This window comes from Ictalurus furcatus, chromosome 21, assembly GCF_023375685.1.
Source record: "Ictalurus furcatus strain D&B chromosome 21, Billie_1.0, whole genome shotgun sequence".
NCBI classification, from domain to species: Eukaryota; Metazoa; Chordata; class Actinopteri; order Siluriformes; family Ictaluridae; genus Ictalurus; species Ictalurus furcatus.
In genome coordinates this window covers 7,763,100-7,781,630 of record NC_071275.1, presented here as the reverse complement: position 1 = coordinate 7,781,630, position 18,531 = coordinate 7,763,100, and the positions used below count along the sequence as shown (strand labels likewise).

Sequence of the window (18,531 nt, the reverse complement as noted above, 5' to 3'; positions counted from 1 at the left end):
GAAGAAACTGTTTCCGTTTTAAGACAAGCTAACGCTTGCACGCTAACCTTACTACATTAGATAACTTTATTTAGCTTGGTTATGAAGATGATGCAAATTGTATTGCTTCAAACTTGCTCTGCTCTCCATTCATCTTTTCTTATTTTGTTACACCTTTGTAGATAAGTACATCAGTCACTATGGAAGAAAAAAAAACCCTGAATGTTTGCTAGCAATTAAAGTATATTAATATTATTTCTTCTAAAATACATCAAGCAACATTTACATTTTCTCAGGAGGTGTGTCCTCAAATTCGCACTTACTCTGCAGGTACTGGATCTGTTTAGATGATTCCTCAGTCTGCTGCCTGTTGGTTCTCCTCTCCTCTTCAAGCAGAGCTGTAAAAGAAAAGAAAAAAAAAGATACAGGGTTAAAAAAAAATAAAGTTTAACAGTTCAGAAAGTCATAAATACGATGGTAAAAGTTACTATTAGAGATGTTAGCTCTTACGTAGTAAACCTTTAAAGTTTAGTGATTTAAATAATATCTATATTAAAGCATGCATGTTGGATTACTGCTGGAACGAGGCTGAAAAGGTTGCGTTCCGAGAGCATAAGTGCTCCTTCAGATGTCTTAAAAGTACCCCTGGGTGAGTGGTTTTAAACTATAAAAATAATCTACATATAATAAATTGTTTGACATGTTTTAATGCTCAACAGACTACTAAAAACTGCCTAGGAACATATGTACACCATGACCCCATGAACACCACCACAATTCATGAATACACATAAATCAGTTTGGAAATTGATGCCCTCCAGCCATACCTAACAGACTAGCTTGAATATTTCTGTACGGAAATCATGACTCGCATCATTAAATGCTTAGCCCGACCTGCAAAAACATAACGTTACCATAACGACCATGATTTCTGTTCGTCGCCACCATCAGCAAAACAGATTCTTAACAGTCATCGAGGATAAATATAAAGCTACACAATAACTCAAATAAATCCAGGACATCGCGATCACAGTCAAGCTTCCTGGATCGGTTTTAAAGTAAGGATGCGTCTTAAATGGTCTCTTCTGGAGTTTTCTGTATGTTTAAAAACGGTTAACCCTAACCATCATTCTATATAATGGGAAATTAGCCATCCAAGAGGAGTTAAGCGTTACACAAACTGCACTTAAAAACCTAACTGGTTTTAGCAAAAAAGGTCCAGCACCTTGTAGCTCGAGACATTTCTGCTTGCCAGTGTTGGCGAGCTCCTGTGCCTCCAGTAGCTCGCTACGCAACTGGTGGATGACCTGCTCCGTGTCTCCAGGGACAAGGTTGGCCCTCTGCAGCTCATCTATACACAAAAGAGAGGGAAATGTCAGCAGGATATAAAACATTATACGACTTACGTATGAGATATAAAAATAAACAACAAACGACAGTAGGAGACCTAACTGACAAAAGTCTTTGAAAGTAAGGTACTTGCGCAAAACACTGGAATATGTATACCAGACAGAACTGTATATATTAAAAGAACCTGCTTTTAACACGTACTCGAGCAACCAAATCGAGGGGTGTACACTGGTAGGCCCATGGTCTGGATGCATTTCAGCTGACCAAACTGAGGACTTGAAAAAACACGACACGTTGTTCTGCGACTCCGGATTTCGAAACATGAACCCACGGATTTTCTGTGGCGTCTCTTCTGTGGTCAATCGCACGCATTTCAATAAATTATTTAGCTGAAAGCAGCTCATCAGACCAGAGAACAGCTAGAGACATTAGTTTAAAGTTTTTCCATCATCATTTTTCTTTTTCCCAATTTATATCCTGCCTACATTGTGTGTTTAAAATAAAACTTGATGACCAAAAACGACAAAGATGTCTATAGACGATTATAATAAAAGAAGTGGTACAGCGAGTGCAAATTTGAAACAAAACAACCACTTTGAGCCGATGAGACATGTATAGCCACAATCTAATCACTAACGGTTGAGCATTAAAAGGTGAAAAATGTTCACCATTCGCTCATGTTAATTATTATTTATCTGGACATTCGTAAGCAAGCTTTATATATCTAGCGAGCAAAACGACTCTGAACACACACTTGGCCAAATCCATCAACATTTCTGCGAAACACAAACTGCTAACATGGACATAGTGAGTGTGTGATTTCGTGTATGGTGTAAGCTTGCGTTCATCCTGAAGATCAGCCTCTCATCATGCCTGAAAATACAAGATTTTCCCCAGGACCTGATACTTCTTAAATTTATCAGTGCAATTCAAAACTGCTCTTTAACCAACACGTCCTGGCGTACCACATATTTCTCCATTACATGGATAACACTGTGTGTTACGTGGAGAACTGCACTGGTGGCAGGCCAAACCCGCTGAACAACAGTTCCAGGAGCAGGCTTTAAGCTTAAGTGCTTGCGGCTACGCTGACTCGATTTCCTCGCCACTTCTCTCGCTTTTCTGACTTCTTTCCCGATGGAGAGGCCCTTCCTTGTGATCCCAACATGTGCTCTGGAAATGACAGGCTTTGGCAAAAACCTCAGCTCCGTCAATAAAACCGGTGGAGATCACTTGTCTCGGTACAGATGTGAACACTGATGTCATACTCCAATTTTAACTCTGAGTGATTGGACTTTACATCAGATGCCAGTCAAACAAGGTTTCGAGGTTTTTATGGGGCTCGGGGCAAGTTCTCGAGCTGAGAGATGATGCAAGAAACACTCCCCTCGTCAGATCTTCTGCCACAGACTTAATGAGAAGGCAAGATGTGATCCATAAGCTGTACGAGTAATCGCCGGCTTCATCTTAACTGCACAGGAGTACTGCTTAGGTAAAGTCGCATAAAGCTGAGACTAAATGCCGTTATGACGTTATAATGACTCAGTGTTACTTCCATGAAGCGTGAATAGATGATGCATGGAGACAAAATTCGTTTTTTTTTTTTTTTAAATTGCAAAAACACTCAAAGTCTAAAACATTATAAATATTTTGGGGAATACTATTACATAAGAAAGTAATAAAACCCAACAGAGCATGATGGCAGAGGAAATGAATCAATGATGGGGTGGTGAGACATGAAGAGTTACAAAAAAAAAAAAAAAAGTGTATTTATCCATTTATAGCTATAGTTAATGTTGTGGAATGCCAAGGGAACAAGTTATCATTTCTTGGCTCTCAGAGTATTTATGGGGAATCACCAATAATTTGGCAACACGGTTAGCAATGACCAGGCTCCCTGCATATTGACTGGGCAATTTGAAATTGAAAGACAGAACATTTTAATAATACACACTCAGTACATTGTAATATGATTTAAAGACAATGGATTTACACCGCCATGTTACGCTTTACATAATTTGTTATTCAGCTGCTCCAACTGGCAGGATACAGCATACTTGGCCTGATAATCTGCACCAGAGGAAGTCTTGTTTGAGGTAAATAGGGGGGAAACAAAATAAATAAATACTTAATCCAATCATGCACAACATTCAGAAAACAATTAGGAAAAGCCCAGTCTATTCTAAACCACTTGGTCTGAATGAAGCACTGTCCAATTACAAGAAGAGTGAGGACATTGTGAAAGAAGGCCAAGAGTTCAGCAATAAATACATAAATAAATAAAAATAGGCCAGCATTCCTGCAAAAGCGCTTTAACACATGCCAGGAAAAGGAGCACAATAGAAATGTGCATTCTGTGTAATCCCTAACCACGGAAGTACTCGCATTCATTCATTAAGCTGCCTTTGATCAAATGGTTCACTTGATTCATTATTGGAGACTCTTCACTTCCTTAACAGCCACAGAGGAGTTCTGCCTCAAAAGTCTGTCTCACTCACGCTGCCAGTTAGTCCGTCTGTTGTATTTCGATTACGAGTGCTGACAGCCTGGATGCTATTACCGCAAATGTGACCTTATTTTACCATCGTTCGTTCTATTAGGTCCTCACCACCCTTATATAGTTGCTGGAGCTAAAAATAAACACTACGGGTGTTGTCAAACTTGTCCTGAACACTGGAGTCCACACCCAAAACAGATTCCGGACTCGTTTCCAGGACATGCTCATCATCACGGTTTTATTGTGGTAGGCTTACACCGATATATAATAGTGATTATATGGGACCCATCAAACACCTGTTTGTTTGGCCTAGAACACAAATAAAACACAATCACAACATGAACTACAATCTGTACATGCACAGTTCAACTACTTTAATAAGTTTAATAAGCAGATAAAAAAAAAAAAAGATTGTTTGCTTATTAAATAATTAGGCTCACAGTTTTCAATACTAATAGTATTACATGTGAAAAAGACCTGTTTTTTTTTTAGGGGTGTAGACACAAGCTACTTAACAAATTAACTATATGTCCTTCAGAAACCTTTGACTTGAAGAAACAATCCCAAACTTTTAGGAATTGTGGCTATTTGCATTTGAACGCATATATACACATACATTATATATATTATACACGCATCACTAAGGTGTTCAGTCTCCTCCACCGACCATAACACTTTCCCCCACATTCCTCCCCAAAAACATGAAACAAGAAGTAACATGACAAGTCAAACTAATCGCATTATGGTCTGTGCACAACAAACCAAGGTGATAGTGAGCCCCAGACCACCATTCATAAGAGTACGAGAGATCGGTTCTATGGACCGGCGCCGAGCTCAAAAGCAGCCTTCACACTCCACCAAATACACCAAAAATTTCCACAAATGCAGAAATGAACTCCACTAAACCCTAAATTATTTATGAATACCTGGCCCAAACCCAACCTGCACATAAACGAAGAAGCTTTATACGTGTCAGTGTCGCACACTCCTACTGCTCTGCCCGGCACTGTGTCTGTCACCGGGTTCAGGAACACAATAAGGCTCTGAAAGGCCACTTCCTCCCCTGCACCTCCCAGCGTGTTAACCAGACCCTGCGCCTGTTATCATCAAACTCCCATTAAAGGACATGAGCTCACTGTGAACAGATGAGCACCATATTGAAGCGACAGGAAAAAAGTGGTGATCTCAACACAGGCTTATCATCTGCAAAACATTTCGGATGGCCACAAGCTTTTTTCCGATCTGCCAAAAATAGTTAGGAGTTCATGAACAGACACTAAACCATGAATGATGCCATCTCTGCAAATGAGAGTTTTAAGAGACGGTGCAGACAAGGACATTTTGAATGACTTGAATACGAACGATCGTTTATTTACTGTCGGGATGATGCGTCTTCTGGAAATGACATGAAAGTTGGGAGCGCCATTTACAGAGGGAAAATTCATTGGTTAATACACTACTTCATGATCCCACATAACCAGGCTTGCATAATCTTGTTTGCAAGACAGCATAGAATTTTTTATTATTTATATTTAAAAAAAAAAAAAAAAAAAAAAAAAAAAAAAAAAAAGGGCTTAAAGACATGGCGTAAGAGGGATGATGTAAGGGCATGGTCATTCTAATTTGATATCATTCATGGGACACAAAATATGTAAAATAATATTTATTAACCTTTGTATTTTAACTCTGTAGTTGTACTCCATCACAGGAACTGATTTTTGGATAATTAAACAGACATCCTTTTGAACTCCTTATTCGAAGTCCATATAATATCCTGCCTTCTCATAGTTTATTTACCTCTTGGTTTCTGCTATTACCTTATACCTTACTTGACTTGGCATCATGTGATAGCGACACCCAGTGTTCAAACCAGGAAGTTCATTTTTTTTAAATCTTCAACTACAGGATGTCACAAAGTCTCCATACACGGGGAAAATGAACACTTTTCAGCAAAATGTCTTCCAAAAATTTTTCATACTTAGTTTACAATATATACATTTTTTCAAATAGTCTTTTAGAATGCCTTTGACTTCCTTTCTTTTTTCATTTCTTTTCACCATGCCAGCTTCTATGGCTATATTTGTGGTGGGAGCCAGGTTTAGTTATCTAAATTAGAGTTTAAGATTCATTTTTCCTTAAAAAAAAAAACAAAACACAACAACAACAAAAAAAAAACCTTAAATTAATTTGGATTCACTTGATTGAAAACCTTTTCAAAAGTATCACCTGAATAATGCAGTTTCCTCAGATGTGTAGAAGTATGACAGTCCAATAAAATATGTTTAATGGATAGTGGGTTCTGACAAGATGAACACTTTGGTGGATTTTCTCCTGACAGTAAAAATTGGTGTGCGAGTCTTGTATGTCCTATCCGGCATCGTGTGTAAATGAATTGATCCCATTAATTATTATTAAAAGGGAACATTTTGTTCCAACAAGTTTTATTTCCCATAATTAGTTGTTTAAACATTTGTTGATCCCACTCATTTGCCATTTGTTTTTGAGATATGCATTCAGAATTGGTTTCAGATGTATGGAAGGTAAGAACGCCTTCGACAAAAGAAGAACCGAGTGAAATCGTTCTCATGGCTGGATCGGGAAGCTGTCGCAAGGTGGATTTGAACAGGAAACACGGTGAGCACATTGCACATGACTTATTAACAAATTCAATAAGACTGGAAGTGCTGCGGACCTCTACAAACATCCACTGACAAAAGGCGCAACCGATGTGTGGAGACTTCTGGAAAACCCTGTATATCATCATCATCATCATCATCATCATTCGGATTTAATAGAAAAAAAAAAAAACCCTTTAAAATGTGTGGGCTGTTTGAGAAATGTTCCAAGGCTGTAGTCTGGACACTCCTGGACTCCACTGTTGCAATATTGAAAGGGAAAATGAAAACTTGATGCTGAAAACAGGGCTATAAATGTCCCAATCAAACTGCATCTAGCATCAGCGGTCATTAGGGAAATGATCACAATAAATGATAAATGATCCTTAAGACTAAAATTAGGGTCCTAAGTAACCAGAAAACACATACCAGTATAGAAGAATGCATTAGCTAAACATGTCTGGTAGGGCTTTTTAAGGGAATTGTACAACAGGTGTACAGCACCGCATGACTCAGTGAGACCGTGTTTAGAGCAGAGTCATGTGTTAAATTCCTCTGCAGCAGCATGAACACATGGATACACAGACTTAAACAGGGACTAGAGGAATGAGGAAACTTTTATGCACTGGATAGAAATCAGCAGAGTCATATGAGAGTTGGAGCGATGTCAAATCTCCAGGCTCGACAGATCCATTTGAAATGCAGCCTCTATGAACTCTGGAAGCCTCCAATATATGTGGAGGCTTTTCAGTCCCAGGTGGATGAATGCAACTGATGGATAACCGAGAACGGCGGAGGGGCGGGGTTTAAAGTCTGCAGTCCCACAGGAGCTCAGACTGGCAACCAAGACCCATACAAACACTAACCAGTGTTTAACACTAGCTTAGGAACATCACAACAATTATCCATTCATGCCTATTTTCATCAGACGACCTCCACCATACTCAAATTTAGTATAAATGATATTATAGTCACTTAAAGGCTGGATTAATTCAAACAGAAAACAAAAATGAGGTAAAAGTGTGAAAAACTGCATAATTTCCCCCCATGCGAAATAATTACAATCAAGCCATATAAGTGAATAAAGCCGAGCAAATGAAAACCAGGTGCCGTGAATAAGTGTCCACTGACCTCCATAAATAATAAACTTTATAGCTGGGAAACAACTCTGACCCTTTTCATCTTGAAGTCCTGAATGTACGTGACCTATCTAATCCCCCCGCAGGCCATTCCTGCCTAACTGTGCTCTAATTGGTTTACATTCCTGAAGTGCCGCCACTGTGTTTCACTGAAGGGAAAAGTGGGACAGCTGCAGAGATCAGACAGGAGGCAAACGTTCTGTACAGAAGAACCCGTAATGCTAGTACTCTCCCTCTCTACACATATTAAACTCCTAATGTGAGAATAGCGTTAGGATAACGTTAAGCCTACTGGTAACACCTTCGAATAGCGTCGCTTTTAACTCCAGCAGCTCAGAGTGGTCAAGACCATATATAGCTGCGAGGAGTAATGCCACACCACACGAAGCCGAACAGTTATACTGCATTCCAATGCACTGAGCTCAAACAGGCTTTACAGGACAGAATAGTCCCAAATATGACTAAACAACCAGCTAGACCTTAACATATTAATGTACAATTCAAAATAAGAAGATAAACATTAATGTATAAGCAAAAAAAAAAGGGTACCTTTAAGCAGGGCAACTCGGTTTTGTGGTTCATTCAGCTCCTGTTCGTCCATTTGGCCGTCTAAGAAGAGAGAAAAAAAGGGAAACATTTTAGATGGTGTAAACAGCATAAGTACCATAAAAAGGTATGAACTCCAAGTACTGAAGAAAGAAATCCAATTAAAAAGCATATACATCTCTACAAAAAAAGCATTCTACCAATTATTCAAAATAAAAAACAATTATACCTGAGGTATCGTCACTGCTTTTGTCCTTGCTGGGGCTCAGTGTGTCTGACATATCAGACTCTTTAGCATCTATCTGATTTTCTGTGGGCAGGTTGGAAGACACCACTTAGATGGAAAGGGGTGGAGACATAAACCAGCAAGTTCAAAACATCCAAAGCAGCAATCTTAAAGCCATAAGCAATCAGAAGACTCGTGTTTATCTTCAAAAATAGAACAAAAACAATTTAATCTCTCGCGGTTAATGTCCGATCAGGTATGAAAACGTTTCATCGCGAGCACAAACACCTCCGGCGGTTGACCGTTGTAACTCCTGAGAGTTATTCACCACACATGGTCATACATCCAAGCTGAGCTTTCAGAGGGGGATACTGTTGCATTCTAAAATAGTTTGAGCTTTTGTTTAGGGATCGGTCCAGATCGCCTCTGAGTCATGACTGAAAACCGATTTGGACAATGACTTGTGCTGTGGCAGCAGGAGATTTTACACCAAGAGCAAAAAGACCTTGTTAAAATGTCCCACACAAAAAACACAGGAAAAAAAAAAAAAAAAGTGTCAAGATATTTCCATTACAGTTATCAATCATGTCACGTCTCAACACCAATTACTTTTAGTGTACGTTTAACACTATATGATCGTGGCCTGCTCGACCTAGCTAAGAGGAAAGAAAAGCAATGATCTCATAACACATGGTGTTGAAGTGTATAGTGATTTTTGGCTGCTGAGTCAATGGTCTAATGTGAAATTCATAATCTGTGCTTCTAACCCCAGGGAATAATAAGCAGCTCCAGGGAGAGTTGGAAAAGCCACAACCTCAAACAAGCCTGGGAGGTTTCGCTCCAATGGAAGCACAGACGTGTTGTGTATGTTCAAGGGTATTAACCTATTCCCTGGTCGAAGGTTTTAAACACTGCAGCAGTGGCTTTCAAAACACAGTAATACAGACAGATCTGCCAGCAGTACGAGGTTTGCTACAGCTCTGGCCGATATTCAGAAGTCATTTCTCGTTAAGCAATTTAACGCAAAACGACGTACACGCGAACCCGACGCGTATAAAACGTGCGTGAACACAGAAACATACCTTTAAGTTTCTCTGGACTGGTGAAACTGTTGTCATCTGCTTGGTTGTTCTGAAGATGTGCATCTATGACCTCTGAAATATTAAAAGATAATATTTACTGCAATTCATTCATTCATTCATTCGCGCCGCTTATTTACACCACGAGGGTGCGAGTAAACAAAATCAGTCCAATTACAAGCAGGGGTTTGGGCAGGGATTTATTCAAATCACCTCCTCTTACCGTCAAAGTTGGACAGTTTGTGAATGGAAGAATCCACGGCTCCTTTCAGCTGCTTCACGGCTGTTTAGAGAAGAAAGGCATTGTATGACCATGTGTTCAAATTGTGCGCAACTGACTTGAGTGACAAACAGCCAGCGATGGCGTCGGCAAACGGCTCCGATTGGAACGGATCCGGTTATCGAATACCTGGCAAGTGGCGCATTTAAAAACAAAACAATGCTTGTTGCACCTTGTGAGAGGGCCATGCATGTGAAGGGAGAAAACCCACAGTGAATGGGAAACCAAAGTCAGTGAGCGGTGGGATGGTCACAGGTGACATGCAAGGCCAATTTACTGCGCAGTCCGTGTAAAGGACGGAAAGGAATTACAGTGCTAAGGGAACGTGAGAATCGCAGGGACTGTTATAAGAGTAAACATTTTAAATATAGAAGATACACAAGTTAGGACTGACTAAAGGTGGGGTCTTTTAGTGTTCTATTTTGAGTACTGACTAAAAAAAACCCACAACTTCTAAGGCTCAGTACAATCAATAAATAAATATCACCGGCCTAGTGTGGAAACTCCGCATGACAGAAAGCAGGAAGTTCTTCTCTACCATACTTTGCTGTGTATACTGTAGTATACTACACAAGTACAGTGGCTAGACTTGTATAGACAAGAGACTGGGTGGGGTTAAACATGAACTGGTTAATACATACAAATCTAAGCATTTGTTCGTTCTAGATATCAAACATATCACTTAATAAATATCAAACTTCCATTAGCAACATTAAGCTAAATTAAATACATAAAGCCACGTTATTTACAAACTGCTCGGACAGCCTACAGAGAAAGACAAAAGGTTCTTAGGATAAAAATCATACAAAAAACACAGCCTGTGTTGTGGAGAGAACTCAGATGAATTTCCTTCTTAACTAAGAAGGATTTCTCCTCGGTGGCTCTGACGTCCATTAGTAAGACTTTTCGCTAGCGCGGCTGTAGAAGGCAGTGGAAAGAATGCTGTGTACTCACGCTGGCACTCAATGAACTGTTGGATTAAAGTGCAGTCCCCTCCACTCTTTAAAAGAAAGTGGTCTAACAAAGAAAGGAAAACCCACCATTAAATAATAATATTGGCTTTGGATGGAGAATGTCCCTCTACTTTAAGTCGAGGGGTGTTAAGTGGTGGTTTGAATAATAATAATGATAATAATATTAATAAAAGCCAGCTCTACAACATAGGACATGAGACGGAACGAGACAGAGATGCAGGGGGCTGGACACAGACACACAGGAAGCTACAAACGCCACTGAAATGACACCCTAGCTATCCTTTACATGCTCCCACAAAGTCAGGACACGTTCCCTTAACTAATGATACCCTATCGCATTAACCAAATTTAATCACCTTTGGAAATATTACATAAATAAGAATTGCTTGCACTTGAAGCCTGGCTTCATTTAAAAGACTTAACAATAATTAAAACCGCTGTGCTGACGAATAAATTTCTCTCGAGGCATGATATAAATTCTCATAGTCTCTCGTGTGTGTGTGTGTGTGTGTGTGTTTGTTTGTTTATTTATTTATTTATTTATTTATTTATTACACACACAGGTGATATCCCTTTAATTTCACAAGGACTATTTTTTAATCACTGTATATATTTTTTTTTTCTTTTCTTACATATTAAACCGAACCTTACATTTATACTGCCCTTTAAATCTCTTATTGAACATTCAGGGGGGAAAAAAATAATAATAAATAAAAATAAATAAAGCAAGTGAAATTTAAGTTTATTTTTGGCAAACCACTGCTACACTGACTGAACGCTGCATCATCATTAGTGGTTATAAATATTAACCTGTGTTAGCTATGGAAGCCCAAGAAAAGAGGAAAAAAAAAGGTCATTGTGGCTTTATATGTCAGAATTGAGATTTCGCTCAATCGCTACTTTAAATCTTTTTTTTTGTATCAGAACTGCAAATTTCTCACAAGTCAGAATTTTTTTCTTGCAATTTTAAGTTAACATTTCAGTTCTCTTTTTTCCTCACAAGTTTACATCTCAGAATTCAGACTTTTTTCCCCTTGCAAGCTACACGTCCACTTGACAAAGCACCTGAAACGTGAACAACTTCAGGTAATGAGTGCACACTAGCGCCTGGTTTTCCTCGTCTGGACTAGCTGAGGAGTGTTGTTCTTACTGTATACAGCTTATTTATAGAGAACGACTGATGCTTTGTCAGTGTGTTCGTTGCAACTCGCTAAATGTCGAGTGAATGTCTAAACTGCCAGATGTAAATTGGTAATTGTCAGAGAGGGGAGGAAAAAAAATATTCAGAATTGTAAATTGTTCCCAAAATTGCAGGAAATAACGTCAGAATTGCAATTGTGAGAAATAAGTCACAGTTATCTTTTTGATTATTATCTTTCCCACCTACGTGGCAGAAACAGGCTTCGATAGTTACTCTTTAGAGTTAAGACAGTTAAGATGAGTGTCTCAAACACATCACATGAATTTGATTAGTGACTGAACAAGAGCACTTTCAAACTGAGAGCAGACGAGTGTTAATTTGCTGAAAGAGAGGGTGTGAGTGATTAGAGCTGCTAAACAACATCATGCTGTATTCTCAGTCATGCTCAACCATCATGTTATTTGTCGTGCTATTAATTTTCCCCCCACCTGTGCACTCCCATCATTCATTCTGCTGCTAAATTTGTGTGCGCAAAAAATAATAATAAACTGCCACTGTAATAACGTGTGCTGAATAATTATGAGGCCGAAGGTTTCATTATCGAATTGTTGTACGGTGATGGTGCGATGTAGTACGATTTAAACCCAACCGATCTTCTGACCAAAGAAGTAGTTCAGCTACCGAAACGCTTTCGTGGTTTATTTGAAACAAAGCCTTCCCTTTTCCCAAGTTTACATTCTAACCAAAGGCCTGTGTGCTCTATACTACCCTAAGAGCACTGCTGTTTCCCTTCTGCCAAGAGGCTGATGGTTTGTGGTTTACCACATGAAGAAGTTACTACATAACGACGCATGCAGCTCTGGTGGTTCCGAGTAACCCGTCCTATGTAACCTCAACGTTGTTTGAATCAGTCCTGCCCTTTTGTGGAAACAAATGATTTTAAAACTGAACTGCACAACACCTCAGCCAAGAAGAACATGAATACAGGCTACACGACCTTGAAAATGTTGCCCAGAGTGTGTGTGTGTGTGTGCATGTATTCAAATACAGCTGAATAAAACACACCGCAACCTTTAAAACAGAAAAGACCAGAGGCGGAGACTGGTGTCGGACAAACAGGAAAAAGTCAAAACAGGCAACAGAAGGAAAGCGCTCATGCCAAATTAGTAGGAGAGGTGATGCAAAGTTAGCAGATGACACTAACCGCCATGAGCAACCCCAACTCACCTAAACTGTTGTTTTCCTTTATGCTTTTCTCCTGTAGTTGCTCTAACCGGACTGAAAAACGACAATGGGGGAAAATGAGGGATGACGAAAAAAATAAAGAAAATAATTGCCTAGACAAAAATGAAGATACACATAACTTCTTGAGCTGTGTGGCGTTTTAGTTATTACTATATTCAGGGAGATTCTTTCTCCCATTCATAAACCCATTTCAGAGTGAAACTATTGTATTGTACTATATGTCCACTTCCTGGTGGCAGGGTCGATGTCGATGGAAAATCCCTAAGGTTCTCCGCTTGTCCCACCAGGCTCTTAAATCTGATAAGAGATGCAGGGATCTGTGCGCGTGTGTGCGAACACACACGTGTTATACCTTGAAGAGCTGTGAGCCTCTCATTGGTGAAGTCGTTGTCTGCCTGTAGTGCCTCGATCCGAGCTTGAAGTGCTTGCTCTTTCTCTTCCATCTCCTCGATTCGCAGCTGCAGCTCCTTCTTTTCGTTCTGGCCTTTTTGCGTGAGCTCCTCTTGCTTGCCTTCAGCCAGCTGAAAGAAAGAAAGGAAGGGAGGGAACCAAACAGCAAAAGCTTCATGAAATGTGGGCTCTCAATTTCTACATCCTGAATGAAAACGCTGATTGTTCTTGCCTTGATCTTGTCAGTGAGATCCTTAATTTCGTTCACAGCTCCGTTGTACTTGTTGGCCAGCTCTCTCAGCTCCTCCTGAGTTCGCTCGTTCATCTCCTTCAGGTGCGTACATTCATCTTCTGTGTTACTGAGAGTCCGCTGAAAAAGCGCAGTGAAACGACGTGAGTCGAGGCACGTGAAGACCGATCGCACTCGGGTGCTCAGTCTGTGGTTCCGGTCTCTCTTACCTCCACTTCGGACAGCTTCCGAACCACCTCGATTTTCTCCTGAAGTACCCGCCTCAGGGACTCTTTGGCTGTAGTCTCGTAATTGAGTTTGTCCTCCGTTAAGGCGACAAGCTCCTTTCGGATACCGTCCTCCGTTTGGTTCTGGAGGGATTGTAAAAATATTCACCGCTGAGTGCTGGGATGAATTACGACTCGTCAGCGAACAAACATTTGCATCACAAAAGCCTTACTTTTGAATACGCCTGCAACTGGTTCCCCATCACCTCCAATCTTGAGAGTAACCGGTCTTCGTCTATTAAAGCCTGAAGAGAGTTGCAAAACAACGAACAGGGTGTTAGAGAAATAGTTCGGTGAAAAATACAAGCAATACAAGAATTTTATACTAGTGTTGTTTTGAAGCCTCAGATGCAGTCTACAAGTCAACCTTTTGGTGGAAGCATTTCCCACCACCCAAGATTAATCAATTCTAACACTGAATCTTCGAGACTTCAGCAGACTTGCCAACCCTGAAGAGGAACAATGGCGTGTCCAGGGTGAGGGTGTAAAATCTTGGCACATTTTTAATAATCGCCCTTTCACAATTACATTTTCTAAAGGTAGAAACTACAGTGCATGTACACTACCGGTCAAAAGTTTGTGGACACTCGACTGAAATGTTCCTCATTATCTTAAAAACATTTTGATCTGAAGGTGTATGATTAAATGTTTGAAATCGGTGTCGTAGACAAAAATATAATCGTGCCGACGTATTCGTTTCTTTCATTACAAAACGAACATTTTATTTACAAATTAAATATTTTGTTTAAACGGACAACTCGGAGGGAAATATTGCAAAAAGCAGCCGATCAGAGTCCAGCGTAGGTTTAAACTCCTTTAATCCTGTTTAAAAAGCATCGCAGGGAAATTCCTCAAGAAATCGGTCGGGAAAACGCCAAGAATACATTTCTGGAAATTCTCGGCAAAAAGGGCGTCTACTTTGAAGACGCTAAAATATAAAATTATTTTGGGTTTATTTAGGATTTTTTTTTTTATCACGACATAATTCCCATAGTTCCATTGTGTTACTCCAGAACTTTGATGACTATTATTACAAAAATGCAGGAAAATAATAAAAATAAAGAATGAGTGTGTCTAAACGTTTAATCGGAAGCGTATATACAGGGTTTTACGATAACCACCACACATGCTTTAGCTTCCTCCTTCCCAAGCAAATGCTTGCCTGATGATTACAGTAAAACCCTGTACACACACCGTCAAGTTTCTACCGTCACAGGCTCGACCATGCTGTTTGAACACCGCTGGGCCGACAGGTGCAGGAGAGCAATTAGTATTTTAATCACTTTCTAAATCATCAATGCCGTTAAAATTATTTAACACAAAGTGTTAGATTTGTAAAATCAGGTTTGTTTTCTTGCCCAAAAAGTGTTCTTGATTATTTTCAGCAACAAAAACAGTTAAATAACGTTAACTATACATGTATCTAATGTTATCCAAGCTGAATATACACCGACAGGTCTGATTTCACATTAACGAACTCGAAACATTCTCCATTTATCATGGTTGAAAGTGAGGGTGTGTGGCTTGCTAATAATTTGTTTTCCTCTGGTGAAATTTGGTCACAACTCTATAATTATTACATAACCGCTTACTTAAAAAATGTCATCTTGTTGATTAGTGGCGATTTAATTCAGTGCAAAATTAAAGAGAGGCAAACGTCAGACGCTACACGTGCCTTGCATAATATGTTGTTTTAAGACACAAAAGAGAGGTGTTCATCAGGACTGGGATCGCATGCGACAAAAAAAATAAAATATAAAATAAAAGTTGCAGTAGAAAAAAAAAAGCCATATTTAATTTACTGTGTGGTGCTGCGTGACCTGCATTCATTCACTCACCTTCAGTAAACACGTCATCATGCTCAAGTTGCCAGTGGTTTCATTGACTTTTTTTTGTTTATAGGACCAAGAAATGATGAATAAAATATCAAGCAGGTACAAACAATAAATAATAACTACAAGCGTCCTCGAACACAACGAATAACCTGAAGAACTCCTCACAGAAATACAAGTCACTCCTTCTGATTATATTTTAATTTTTTTATGAATAGCTCAGTGCAATGCTCCAAGTCTTTACCTGCCAGCTGCTCTCAGAGGCCTCCTGTGTGCTGGCCAGGAGCCTCTGCAGCGTAGCTAACTTCTGCTCCAGCATCTGCTCCCTGTGTAAGGCCTCCTGTAGAGGTGAAAATGACACAAAAACACCATTATCGCTCGTCAGAGGCACCAATTATTCCGTTTAGCTTAATTCAATATAGTGTCCTTTGATATTTAAAGGAACGCTGGTCACTTTACTTCCATATTTGAAAAACATGCGCAAAAAGTGGCCACTAGGGGTCAGTGCAGCTCCGTACCTGCAGGTACTGGGACAGCTGAAACAGTTCCTGAGAGTACATACTGGGCGTATTTGCGGCAACCTGGAGGGAAAAAGGGAAACCAGCGTCAAAACAGAGCCACCTCAGAACAGTGTACCGCACAACCACAGGCATGGTTGTAGACCTGGAATGGTTATAAAATCAATGACACAAGCACATACACGCCCTGTGCTTCATGTAGGAATGCTAATGGGAATACTGAACTCATGGTGGTACAGTTAATGATTAACAATACACAGAAGTACATTTATAGGTAACACTGCTGACATTTGCTGGAGTTTTTTTTTTCCCCCTTTCCCCCTATTTGAATGAATGCAACCTTGAGGCAACTCAATACAAATCCTGACCTCGCTGTCAACAATGAAAAAGCTGGAATACTCTCACAGGAAGAAGGACTCCACGTGCCGTGTGAAAGGAGACAGGAGTAGGTCAATTCAAACCGACCGCACCAGATGCTGCAGTCAGATATACGCGATGGTGAGCGCACTGTTACGAGCGTCTGTAAAAGGGCAGAGTGCTGGCAGGCCCACATTCCTGAGGGCTGAGAGGGAAGCAACACCAACTACACCCTCTCTATGATAGCACAGACACACCGAAAGGAGGAGTAAGGAGTAAGTGATGGTAGAGGAATGTAGAGGAAGCATTGTAAACTACAAATACACCAGACTTTTAACTTAACTTAGGGATGAACGTGAATATAAATATATAAACGAAGCTCCTATTTTTGTTTGAAAATTAGCAGCACTCGAATGAGAATAAATATCAAAACTGACAAACACATGAAGATATGTCTTAATTGTAAAAAAGTGTCACATTTCTACTATTTAGCCATTTTACTACTTTATTTTGAACTAACTTTTGTTCAACCACCCCCACTCCATGTTTTTTACATTTATTGTTATTATTATTATTATTTTTTAGGGGTTGAGGCCATAGAACCATGTGGTAAAAAGTGAAATTTGGCACACAGCTTCAGGACACATTCAGCTACAAATACACCAAACCTGGGCCCCAATATCCCAAAGCTCTAGCGCCACCTACAGGTAAAATTTCAAAGTATGTTTATGCCCATAACCTTTGAACCATGTGGCCAAAATGTCAATGGACCCTAGGACGTCAATTAGATTTTCGGCCATCTTGGATTTGGGGGGGGGGGGGGGGGGTATTAGGGGCGCGGCGTTTACGCTACTCCTCCTATAACTTTTGTCCACATTTCACCAAACTTGGCTCATAAGATCTTCAGACCCATCTGCGCAAACGTTATGGAAGGGGATTTTGATTTTCAAAACCACTTGCAACAAGCCAACAAATCTGCCGACGAAGTCGCCAATCAGGAAGTGACGCTGTCTCTCATTAACGACTTTACAGCTTCTTAAGTCATATCTCTGCAATGCATTTACATATCAGCACCAAACTTATATATTCAGGACCACACCCTGAATGTGAGGAACTGAGATTCCATGTAAAGTCACAAAAAATCGTAAACAAGGCTATATCTCTGCAGCTCTTTTTCCTATCAATACGAAACTTATGTCTCGAGGGGTCTCAGATTAGTCTTGTGATGGTGCCCCCTAGCTGCCATTGTGTGCGAGGCCCCGTAAATGCTGCTTGCCGCTTTAATTATTAATACTGATTACCATCATTATTGCTGTTTTTTATTAAAATATTAAATCCAGACTAGAAAGCCAATTCCTAGACGCACAAATCAGCAGGTGAGGAGATCAGGTTAACGTAAAATGATGAGCAGAGTGTCCGAATAAGAGTGCATATCAGGAAGGGAGGCTCAAAGGCAGGGTGAAAAGACTTAATTAGATTTCAGCTTGCTCGCTAATGCGATTAAGTGTTCTGAGCATGAACTCAGCTCTTTCCTGTCTTCACAGAAAGACATCTCTGTGTCTGTGTGTGTGTGTAACTAGTCAGCACAAATGCTCAATTCCTCATTAGCTCGTGTCCTCGAGGAACAGATATCCCACCCAGACGATGGTATGAGGGGGAAGTCAGCCTGCATTATTGATGTTGGTTTGTACATTATTCATAAATACACCAATTACACAACCAGTAAGTGTAGTGATGGATAGTGGTCATCAATCACTAATCATGTGTGCGCCTTATTAATTTGTTTAGAAGATAATACTTTATTAATCCCCAGATGGAGAAATTAGGGTATGTATTAAACGTTATGA

At 39.9% G+C, this 18,531-nt stretch overlaps 1 protein-coding gene across 8 annotated transcripts in view; it reads right to left on the bottom strand.

Moving 5' to 3' along the window:
- The window catches only part of slmapa (sarcolemma associated protein a), a 60,778-nt gene that overhangs the window by 8,106 nt on the left and 34,141 nt on the right, over positions 1-18,531 (bottom strand). For 3 of the 8 annotated variants that reach the window (XM_053652403.1, XM_053652402.1, XM_053652409.1), the window contains 14 exons: positions 16,328-16,390; positions 16,054-16,149; positions 14,151-14,222; positions 13,921-14,061; positions 13,694-13,831; positions 13,424-13,592; positions 13,054-13,104; positions 10,666-10,728; positions 9,655-9,714; positions 9,435-9,506; positions 8,356-8,460; positions 8,130-8,189; positions 1,205-1,330; positions 303-377 (listed from right to left, as the gene is read on the bottom strand). In XM_053652403.1, coding sequence (XP_053508378.1) covers positions 303-377; positions 1,205-1,330; positions 8,130-8,189; positions 8,356-8,460; positions 9,435-9,506; positions 9,655-9,714; positions 10,666-10,728; positions 13,054-13,104; positions 13,424-13,592; positions 13,694-13,831; positions 13,921-14,061; positions 14,151-14,222; positions 16,054-16,149; positions 16,328-16,390 — 1,291 coding nt within the window. The remainder of the gene's footprint in view (positions 1-302; positions 378-1,204; positions 1,331-8,129; positions 8,190-8,355; positions 8,461-9,434; positions 9,507-9,654; positions 9,715-10,665; positions 10,729-13,053; positions 13,105-13,423; positions 13,593-13,693; positions 13,832-13,920; positions 14,062-14,150; positions 14,223-16,053; positions 16,150-16,327; positions 16,391-18,531) is intronic. The other 5 variants (XM_053652405.1, XM_053652404.1, XM_053652406.1 and 2 more) reach the window with 4 other exon arrangements.